The sequence below is a fragment of the Tyto alba genome, unplaced genomic scaffold (genome assembly GCF_018691265.1).
Source record: "Tyto alba isolate M040663 unplaced genomic scaffold, T.alba_DEE_v4.0 Super-Scaffold_39, whole genome shotgun sequence".
In the NCBI taxonomy this organism is placed as follows: Eukaryota; Metazoa; Chordata; class Aves; order Strigiformes; family Tytonidae; genus Tyto; species Tyto alba.
This window is the reverse complement of record NW_024881314.1, coordinates 2,901,529-2,912,811: the sequence shown is the minus strand read 5'-3', so window position 1 is coordinate 2,912,811 and position 11,283 is coordinate 2,901,529. Positions and strand designations below refer to the sequence as shown.

General features: G+C 44.7%; 1 protein-coding gene across 3 annotated transcripts in view; it reads right to left on the bottom strand.

The window, feature by feature from the left end:
* Window positions 1–2,325: 2,325 nt before the first annotated feature.
* ABCA5 (ATP binding cassette subfamily A member 5) overlaps window positions 2,326–11,283 on the bottom strand; it is a 34,563-nt gene continuing 25,605 nt past the window's right edge. For all 3 annotated transcript variants that reach the window (XM_033002316.2, XM_042802531.1, XM_033002317.2), the window contains exons 29-40: window positions 11,016–11,107; window positions 10,361–10,487; window positions 10,150–10,267; window positions 9,952–10,043; window positions 9,633–9,808; window positions 8,927–9,002; window positions 8,748–8,842; window positions 8,205–8,324; window positions 7,833–7,982; window positions 6,759–6,838; window positions 6,456–6,511; window positions 2,326–5,727 (exon numbers count right to left, since the gene is read on the bottom strand). In XM_033002316.2, coding sequence (XP_032858207.1) covers window positions 5,620–5,727; window positions 6,456–6,511; window positions 6,759–6,838; window positions 7,833–7,982; window positions 8,205–8,324; window positions 8,748–8,842; window positions 8,927–9,002; window positions 9,633–9,808; window positions 9,952–10,043; window positions 10,150–10,267; window positions 10,361–10,487; window positions 11,016–11,107 — 1,290 coding nt within the window. In that variant the 3' untranslated portion in view covers window positions 2,326–5,619. The remainder of the gene's footprint in view (window positions 5,728–6,455; window positions 6,512–6,758; window positions 6,839–7,832; window positions 7,983–8,204; window positions 8,325–8,747; window positions 8,843–8,926; window positions 9,003–9,632; window positions 9,809–9,951; window positions 10,044–10,149; window positions 10,268–10,360; window positions 10,488–11,015; window positions 11,108–11,283) is intronic.

Below are 11,283 nucleotides of genomic sequence, written 5' to 3'. Positions count from 1 at the left end.
CCCGTCCCGGCCGTGCAAACACTCTCAACACTTCTGGAGTGATGACCCAACCGGGGAGCAATACCTACAACCAGCTGGCCCCGAGCTTGCAGATATCAACACTACATTTTTGCAGTGTTTCATGTAACACGTGCACTGTGTGCAATATAACAGCGTGTTTTCACCAGGCTTACGAGTCCCGGGGAGAGCCGCAGCAGGGGAGCTGCGTGCCCTGAGACGGGGCGAACGCGAGCTCCTGATCGGTGGCAAAGCAACCTGGTCCCTGCCCAAGCGTCTCTGGAGGGAAAACATCACCACCTTCTCCCCATCTTGCTCAGAGCCTGAGGCAGCAAGTGCTCCTTCCTCTGCAGAGGTGAATCCTGCATCTGAGTACCAATGGAATTTTTATTTCTTGTTTCTCATTTCCCCTTTGTTTTTATTTTATTTTTTTTTTTTTTTTCAGTTTCCATTCCTTTTAATTGCTTTTCCAGCAGCTGCCACACAGCCGGAATCAGGATGGAGTTAGTTGTTTTGTTTTGGTGTGGTTTTTTTTTTCTTTGTTTGTTTGTTTGGTTGGTTTTTGTTTGTTTGTTTGTTTGTTTGGGGTTTTTTGTTTGTTTTTTGTTTTGTTTTGGTTATTTTGTGTGCTTTTGACTTTTTTTTTTTTCTTTAATAGCTTTCCAATGGATTTGCATTCAAAACAGGGAGGTGAGAAAATCAGATGAGCCAGGAAATCCAAATGAGTTGGAAGGGTGTACTGCCACATGGTAATTCAACTAGTTAAAGGACTCTGACTGTCCTGGAACTTCAACAGCTTGAGGACGCTGCATCTGATTTGCAGAGCTAACTAAAAACATAAAGGCCGTCTGGTTGTTGCTTAACAAAAAGGCTGTAGCTCTCCTGCAGCTGCTGATTTACTCATTTTCAAGGAATGAGCTCATTTAGGAGAGGAGCAGAGCGTTTTCCTGCATCACTTCCCATTGGGCAATAAGGGAGAAACGGAGAAGGCTGCTCGTAACTGCAAAAAGCACATCTGAGATGCACTTCGCTAAAAAAATACATTTCTGACACATACCCTTTGCCATAGCGTGCTGGCAGTACCTGGTGCATTGTGAAGCCCTGACGTGCCTGCACATTATCTACAGAAAATGCTTTTTAACATAAAAATGACACCTGCTCCGAGTTCTCCAGTGCACTGGGGGCTGCCCCTGGCTCTGCTGCTGAAGTGGGACCCCAGTCCAAATCAACCCAATAGGGCTTCACTGAAAAGCAGCTAGAGAGCACATAGCATCTCAAAAGATCATTAATTATGATATAAGCAGTTGCTCCACAGGATTTCTGCGAAGGGGACTCAGGACCAGCCTTGGATTGGCCCGTACATCTCCCAGGACAGGGGCTGGGGATGGAACCAGCATCCTCCGAGGGGGACACTCCAAGAGATGCATTTCAAGAAAAAGGAGAACTGAAAGAGCCTCTTATCAAGGAGAAATTCAGCATGCTAAATGAGGGACTTTCTGAAGATCTCTTAAAGGAAGCATTACAAGGGGATGAATTAATTTTACAACCTAAAAAAAAAAAAAAAAAGGCATGCTGCATTTAACACAACATGAAAGAAAAACTAGCATGAAAACCCGGGAACTATCACTAAATTCAGATTAAATTTTTGGGGGGGCTATTTTTGTCCTCATTGAGAGGTCCACGGAGCACAAACCCATTTCATTTTACTAGGTCGTTAACTGACCCACAGGGCTGGAGGTGGATCTCCTCCTCTTCCTCAGCAGCAGGTCAGGCCAGGAGCTGGCAGCCTCCTTCATCCCCGTAGACCTCAGCTCCACGTTCCGGCTCCAGCCAAACCTCCCACCAGCATTTCACCACCCCTCGTGCCAGAGCGAGCACCCGTCCAGCCACCCAGCGAGTTCGTCTTGGACACGGATCCAACCGCAAAAATTAATTTTTTTTTTTTTTTTTTTTTGGTGGGGTTAACGTTCAAGTAGATGAATGTTTCATCCCTGCAGATGCACGACACGGTATGCCAGGAGCGCGCAGCTGCCGCGGGGTCACTTCTAGCCCAAAGTTGGGCTGAATTAGTCTGGCTGGAAATGGGCTGCAACTGCGGGCGGTCAAATCTCGTGTTGCAATACTGAAATTTCCCTGAATTCAATTAAAAATACGCAATCACAGCAGCCTGACACCCTCAGCCATGCCAAGAGCCAGGTCCCCCCATGTTCTGCCTGAGCACACTCACCTGCGAGCCCCGGTGCACCCCAGGGAACAGCAAAGGCTTTTGAAAACAATCCCCCTATTTCTAGCATGGCAAAACACATGCGTAACAGAATTCCAAGCGTGTAACAATCCAATCCATCTTTATTTTGGTAGTACTTTCTGCTGGAAAAGGAAAAACCACAACTTTACAAATATAGCAAAGTGGTAAAAGAAAGACAGGTGTATAAAATAAACTGCAAATGATTCAAAGTGCCTGATGGCAACATCAGGAGGAGTGTTACAAACCCAATACATTCTGGTTTTGCTACCACAGTACTGGATATCAGCGACACGATAGACTTCACTCGCTACACAGAGATATTTTTAACTAAGGGCTTTTCTTGCTAATGTAAACAAAATCAGACACATTAAATCCCTCCATAGAAAAATACAACCTTAGAACAACACCACAAAGTAAATGCATCCTTCCAAGTTTTGGATACACTAGCTACTTCTCACAACCACCCTGCAAGGTAACCAAAACCGTTCTACCCGGGAACAGTGGCACAAACTGAATTGATTTGCCCCAAGTCCCACAGTCAGCCCGAATCCAGCTGCCTCATCTCCATTTTATCTCCTAGAGCACAAACCGGGTGTGTGTGTTGCGTGGCTGGGATTTGGCATGTCACTGATTACAGCTGAACAAAGGGACTTAAAACTGCAGGAATAAAGCCCTCAGTTTCCAGGGGATTCTCTGGTTTGATTTTGCATGTGTTTTTCCCTATTCTGGCAATTATAGACATTGTATGACACTTTGAAAGACTTCTGATACAATACACTATGATTACAGTGATGTTTTGGAGTGGCATCTTATGCCACTGACACATGTCACCACACCAAAAAGATCCCACCCAAATACTCAGATGATGAGCCAAATTCTTTGTACATGTAGCTGCATAAAGACAGTGCCACCATCAACTGGATTACTCCAGAGTAAACAAGAATGGTAAACAAGAACAGAACCAAACTGAGGAAATATAACTGCTAATGAAAGTTTTCGTATGATCCATTTGAAACTTTAGAAAATAAGAAACTATTTGAAATAGGATGATGCCATCCAGACAGTGCACACTATTAACTCCAAGTTAAAGAGTAAAATTAAAAGAGGACACCAAGGCTAACAGGTCACAACTGTACTTTCATAAGTTCAGGTGAAAAGAGCATGCTGTACATTGCTGGACAGATGTGCAGATCACACTCATCTCTTTGTAAATGGTGTTTCAGACAAAAGTAAGAAGTGTGGGATTTGGAGAAGATACACTTAACTTGTCCGTATATACATGGGAAAGTATCACGAGTCAAATTTCTGGGTCGCACCTTTGCTCCAAATAAAGGAAAATGTTCAGAGATACTGGCCAGCAATAGGGACGCAGCTGGGAGTAAAGGGCTGGGGGGTTCCCAGGGGCTAAATAAAAGGCTGCATAAACAAAAGACCTGATTTTGGGTCATTTTTGCTTTCTTACAGAGAAACTCCAGCCCTGGAAAGATTGCTACCGGGGCTGCAGTTCAGAGGCTGGTGCTCTAATCCCATTCTTTACCCAGGGGATCAGGGCATGTGCAAGTACCACGGCTCAGGGCTCACCCAAATGGTCTGTGCCCCCTGGGGAAGCAATGGGACACCTGGGTGTTTTTGCAGTTCTTGGGCTCAAATTTTAACTACAAAACAAAATCACTACGTTTATATGCAATCTACGGGTACAAAAGAGGAAGAAAAAGTCATACAGAAAGAGTTCAACTCTCCCCATAGTAGAGTAAGAAACTAATGAAAACAGATTTGGCTCACCGCGATGATAAACCATTATCAGATGTGTTACATACATTATTGCCTAATAATTACAAACAGTTGGGACACAGAACTCTGCCTTAACCCACAGTTTTTTCAGTTTTTGCAAGAAAAACAAAAGTCTTTTCTAACTTTAATGTGAAGATACATAATTGATATGACTTATGAAGCCAATGTCTCGATATAAATGCATCTCTATTTGTTCATTGCAAAACACAATGAACTTAGCAATCTTTAATTTCACCTTATAAAACTAAAAAAAGTGACGACAGCTTTGTGTAGAAAAAACAAAAAAATATTTTCAACATACATCTGTCACATCTTAGGATAAAGGATCACATATTCTGCTTTTCTTAGTGCTTCTATGCAAACCAAAGGCACCATTCCTACTGACGAGGTTGTGAATTTGGATCTTTTTCTTTTGGGTTTAACAAAGGGGAATGAAAATTTGCAAGGCCAGGACAAAGCAAATGTTCCTGTGCTCAGCACACTATTGCATTACTTACTGCTATCACAACAAAGACGGATTAGGAAATACTGTTGCATGTACTTATAAATTCACTGTCAAGAAAAATGAAAACATCTAAAAAGGACTGTCTCTAAAAGCAGCTGGCAGGATACATGTTGTTACACCCAGCAAAAGAATTAGGCTGTTTTTAATGAAGACAAGAAATACTCACATCTCTGCAAATCCCGTAACTACACAGTTATGTCTTTGTACTTTTACCAAGTGGGGGAAACAAAGCATCCACTTTTGTACACCCCCTTTAACCCTACAGTGCATGCATTACAAACACCAATGCCACCCAGAACGGCACATCTGCCAACTTGCAGTGGAAAGGAATATAAGTGTCAACAAGTGCCATATTATATCTCTAAATGAACATTTTCATGTTGGCTGGATACCAAGCTAAGCTCGCAGTGGAATTCAGGACCCTCTTTGCAGTGAGTACAATTACTCTGGAGTGTTGTTTTTTTTTTTTTTCCCCCCTTTTCTAAGCAGTTGCATCTTCTAAGCCTCAGCAGGGATGGATCGGCGGGCGGGGGAGCAGGACCTTGCAGGGACACGTGTCCGCAGGGGCACCTCGTCGTGCAGCAAGGCCCAACCGAGGGCACGGGGCACGGCGAGACCCTGCGAGCCGGCGAGCAGCTCCCGCGGGGAGAGGATGCTCCAGGGGCAACTGGTTTTGCTCAAATGCACGCTTTCCAGAAAGGACAGCCCAACTGCAGGCTGCCAGCCCCGCTGCCGGCGCAGCACAGCCGAGGAGGGGGGCAGGGGGGTGCTCCTGCACAAGTGACCAACGCCAGGAGGTGACTGGCCGCCGTGACACCGTCTTCTCGCCCGACGCAAACTGGGGAACAGCGAGGGGAGAAGGAATTTCAGATCAGCCAGAATAATGGTGAGGATGCTCACCGCTATTGCGGCCGTTATTCCTAAGGCCAGGATGGTGGAACACGCTCCGTGCTTCCAAATACGATTTTCTTTGTCCGTCCCAGCTCTGATGTTTTCCACACACGCACGCTGGGGTGCGTGCACACAGGATCATCGCTGGCACAGAACACGAGCTGCTGAGCAAATCTGGACCGTAAGGAGCTCAGAAAACAACTCGGTCTTCCTGCGTCCTCTCCCACCACAGTGTGCTGTTCAGGGTGCCGAAGCTGTTGTCCTCCTCCTCCTGCTCTTTCGTAAGCTCCACAAAAACCTGGAACAGACAGAAAGGATGTGAATACACCATGCTCCTTGCAGGAACTTTCTTGGTCACAAATAGTATTCGTGCTAAAAACCTCACGAGTATTGAATGTATTGCTTCATCTCTGAGTAGGAAGTTCTTGGTTTTTGAGGTTTTTTTTCCTTGCTCCTACCCTCCCACCTCTTTTCTTCAAGAGCACAATGAAAAGGAAGTTCAACCAAATACACACTGAAGGACATTTATCGTCAGCAATAACTAATCCAGAATAAGCAATAATCAGCCTCAGCTTTACCCCCTTTTCAGAAATGAACAGCAATGCTCATCTTTTGAATAAATCAGAGTGACATTTCCACTAACACCACAAATGTATTTTGCTCCAGCCGCCGCAGTAGGCATCGTATTTTTAAAGGAGAAAATGGGAATAAAGAGGAGCAGGGGAACTGGCAGTCCCAATTCGCTTTGGAAAAGGGGACTTCAGTTCCCCAAAACTGTCCAAACAGGCATCAGCAGAGCGGCCCCAGCTGCCCAGAAGCCGGGCACGGGGCACAGGCTGCCTGCACAGGTCTTGTCATCCCCCCCCTCCCCGTCCACTGCGACCTGCCCAGACTGGATGCACGGCTCCTGTATGGCAGAGGCAAAGTGAATCCACCCCAGACACCTGCAAAAATCCCATCAAAAAACCCACAACACCTTCGCCTGGCAGGATTTACTTCCACAAAATATAATTCGCTTTAACATACCTGTTCCAGCGTTGCCTGAGAAAAGCTGTACTCCTCGATGTTAAAGGCATGTTTTACTGTTAAAAGAATTAATGAGAGTGCTTATCTAGGAATACTTCACTATCTGACACAACAGCATTTTAAGCTGGTACAAGTGCTTACTCTTCATTTCACAAGAAAATGAGTTGGGGACACCAATAATAATAATAGAAAAAATAAATTTAATTTGGAACAGAAATGCAAAAGTGCTACTGCATGGCAAATGTGTCATTTAAGGGAGACAAAATGATTTCTGTATGTGATGCATGGCAAGTGCTTAATTACCTTCTTCCAGCTTGGAAAAAGAATGTGAAAGTGACTGTACATCTTCTTTAGGAATTTTATACGCCAAAATAGAAGCAAAACTGGAACAAAGAAACAAAGCAAATTTAGCCTCAGGTAGAAATACTCGAAGCAAAATTATTAATATCCAAGTGAATGGATTTAACCTCGTTTTCTGAAGGTTACTCCAGGCATTTTGCCCGGTCACCATCATACAGACAACAGGAGCGATGCAGCTCCAGGTGACCAGCTGGTTTATAACCCGTCTCCGAGATCCATGCCCAGGTGCATCAGCTGAGATTGCCCTGAGACTGCTCTATGATTTGTATGCTCTTCAGCTAAGATTCAACCATTTATATTCTGCCTATAAACTCATGAAAGAAAAATTGTTGCCTGGAACTGCCAAAGTTATGAGGTTTTGCCTTTCCAATGAACTCAGACAGGGATCACGGGATCTCTTGGGACTCTGCATCATGCAGCAGTTCCCGCAACCCAGACTCCAAAACAGGGAGCTGCTCTACTCCACACATTTGCTTCTGAAAAATGAACTCTCCTCCAAATCTCCCACATTTGAGGAATGCTCCCTACATGATACCTGCAGTGCCTTATTTTGGAGAGCCTCATCAGCTGTCACCAAGCCAGACCCTCCAGTTCATATGGCAGAAATTCAAAGCTGTTGAGGGAAAACCAAGCAACCAACCCAACCCTCAAACTTTGAGAAACCCCCAGAAAACATTCAAGCATTTCTAGGTAAGGACTCAGTGACTCAGATCTCACCCGTTTCCCAGAGGCCCTGACCGCGGAGGAAGCCATCAGGCAACAGCTATGCAGAAACTGAGTTTTGCTTCCTCTGTGCCGAACATCTGCACGCAGGGCTCTCAGCCACCGCCCTGGCAGCTTCTGCTGGACTGCAAAAACCTTCCTCATTTTTTTTTTTTAATTTTTTTTTTAAGCCATCTATAAATATTTCTGGCAAGTTTTAGTATCATGGCATTCCCTCCTCTGTGCCAAGGAGCTGCTGAGAAGTTAGGGGTTTGTATTAATATTGATGTTTTCCATGTATTTGTTAAACTTCACCTTTCCTGACGGTTCGCGTTTGGGAAGATGTGCAAAATCTGGTTCTGCAGATACTCCACCTGCTGTACATCTGCCGTTTCTTTTAACTTCATTTCCAAGAAGTATCCTCTGCCAAACTTACTCTTCAGGTGTTGGACAGTACCTATACATCTACCAATTGCAGACAGAAAGTAAGAGTTGTACATGTTACATCACACTCACAAAAGGAGCCTGCCTTCTAACAGACCCTTTTTGCAGTTTAACTTCACTCCAAGTTTAAGGTGTAAATATATTGTCCACCTACATTTTCAAAGGAATCTATTCTACTCCACAGCTGTCCTACCCCCCCTGCCACAACACCTGCCCGCAGGGGTGGGTGGGCTCCGGCGGTACCTGAGCTGCCCAGACACCAGGACGGCCACACGGTCACAGACAGCATCTGCCTCTTCCATGTAGTGAGTGGTCAGGATAGCTGCTCTCTCCTTATTTTTAAATGCTGCTCGAATTGCCCGCCTACAAAACATAACCCAAAAAAATCCCTGAATAAAACATTTGGCGCATAAGAGTAAATCCTGGCTTAGTGGGAAAAGAGGACCGCGATGGTCAAACACAAACCCTTTATTTTATGGACCTGTATGACTGTATGGACCAATACTACTCCCACAGCAACAATTACCACCTGAATTTTTCACAAAGACGACTCCAATCTCCTACTCCTTCTATTATTTTAAAGATTTACTTCAACATTCAAGCTTTTCATCTCCAAGCTATTCTAGGAGAGGACCCAGATGAAGCGCACCTGGCACGAGGGTCGGGGTGACTCCCTGTCTGTGGCTCTCCCTAGTTTTAACAGGGACACCACACACATCAAAGCGGACAAATTCCCAAAGGGGAACCAGCCTGTGGCCAGCGTGGCCCCCCCCCGGTGGCGCTCACCACATGTGCTGCTTGGCTTTTGGGTCCATCCCGGTCGACGGTTCGTCCAACAGCGTGACCCGCGGGTTGCCCAGCATACTCAGGGCGAAGCACAGCTGGGAGGAAGGCAGAGGGAAGGGGTAAGGACCCGAGGGCTGCTGGAGACACCCAACGCAGCTGCTCGAGGAGCTCCCCCGTACCTTGCGTTTCAGCCCGACGCCCAGCTTCTTCGTTGTCTTCTGCAGGTGGTCTTTGAGATCCAGGGCACTCGCGATGCTGCGGAAGGGGGAGAACCGCCGGTGGAAAGCTGAGAGGGTGACGGCTGGGCCTCCCCCTCACCGCACGGTACATGCCAACAGACTCATGGGAAGAACCCGGTCGCAAACACTTGAATATATTTGTACATGAAGTGTGAGGAAAAGTGAAGCAATAAGCAGAATTGGCACCGGGCGCTCCCATACAACAACACCTGCCCTGTTGTCCCAGAGGAGCCTGCGGTGACAACCCAGAAACAGCTCCAAGCCCTGGACTCCCCGTCCTTGCAGCCTCTGCACAGGTCATCGTTAGCACTTCATAACATTTGAAAAAAACAAACAAAACAAAACAAAAACAAAACAAAACAAAAAAAACAAAACAAAAACAAAAACAAAACAAAAAAAAAAAAAAAAAACAAAAAAAAAAAACAAACAAAAAAACAAAAATACAAATACCAGTTGAATTTTATGTGGCTGAATCTATCTCCTAACCTACAAATTCACACTTGCTGAATTTGCTGGAAAGATCCCATCAAACATAAATGAAAAAAAGATTGCATTAGGAAAAATAAACAAAAAAAACAACAAACAAAACCAACCCACTAAGAAAAATAGAGCTAAACCTTAAACATTTCTATAATAAACTACTTACCGTTTTATGACTTCCTTAACATCAGACTGACTCATTCCTTTGATAGCGCCATAAATTTCAAAGTGCTCCTGCAATGTAATATCTGGCCAAAGCGGATTTGTTTGAGGACAGTACCCCACAAATTTCACTGAGTCATCTTCGCTGTTCGGGCCAAAAGAACAATCTCCCATCAGAACCTGCAAAGAAAACGTAAATAATATTGTAAGTTTTGGAACTGTTCATGTAAGGTTTTAGCAAAAAATAATGGGAATGCTTGCAATAATAATGAAAAAATTTAAATATAGATTAATTTTAATTTAGCTTGTAGCATGTGACGTACTTGCCCACTGGTTGGCTCAATCTCTCCAACCAGCATATTAATTAACGTGCTTTTCCCAGCTCCGTTGGGTCCTAACAAACCCAGTATTTCCCCTAAAGACAGGACGACAGAAAACATTGCTCATGAGGTCAGATAAACGGATTCAAGAGTTGTTTTCTGTAAATACAACAGCTCAACAGCAAGTAATTGAACTCCAACCTTTTTTTACACAAAGAGAAACATGTTTCGTTGCCACTTTCTTTATTTTTCTCCCCAGAAGAAATTCCTTTCTTTCATCAAACTCTTTGTGCAAGCTGCTGACCAGGATCGCTGGCATCTAGCAGAGAAGAGAGAAGCGGCTGCAGATCCCAGGCTCTGGGAAACCTCCAAATTTGGGTTTCAGGTAGTGCCCACGGGCACACGGCATTACCTCCTCATTTTTGGGGCTGCTCAGTATTTCTTGGACTCGCAGCCTCTCCGCCGTCACGTCTTCATCTTCATTCTCATCACGTGGGGCATCTGGAAACTTCCAGGTTTTGGCTTTTGTAAAACATTTTCTAAGGGGAAGAAAACAAGATGATGCCTCTGTTCGACATTCAGCTGAGATTTGCTCACTGCTTCGATGCAAAAAGCAATTTGTGTTTGCCGAACACAGGAATGACACATTTCTGCAGCACACCTGAGAAGCCCCAGAAGAGCAGAAAGAGCTGTCAAGAGCCACAACTATTCATCTTTATGCTGAGCTCTTCGATGGGGTACGGCATCTCTAGCCATGCAGTGAGAAAGGAAGTTCCCCTATTTTTATATTGGGGATGTCCTTACAAAATTCCTGATTTTGCACTGATAAAGCTTAATAGGAAGTTAAAAACCCACTTCTGCACTTTAGTGACTGAATTTCAGACACCTAAACATAGGATAACAAATTCTTTAGACACTTAGGATGGGATATAACCCAAGGTATTTTATTTTCTGCAGTATCCCCCCACAGCTATACACTGCATACTCCAGTTTCATCACCAGCATCACTTTTATAAAAGGCTTCTTTGGACTATTGCTTTTAAAAAGTCTATTCAACAGAGACACACCTGAAAAATGGATCTTCTCTAACTGTCCTCCCTCCATTCTTCAGCTCAAAACATCGCAGTAGGAGGAGCCACATGGCACACTGCAAATAGGGCTAAAACAGACAAATACAGTTCTGGTTATTTGGAGTGCTGCCAGACCTCCAAGGCTGGTGATCCTATGGGTAACCCTATAGGTGACCCCACCAGTGTGATGAGTGACAAGAAGCTCCAGCTCTTTGCCACCACACAAGTGCTGATGTTTCCGAGCAGATGAAATATATCATTAGAT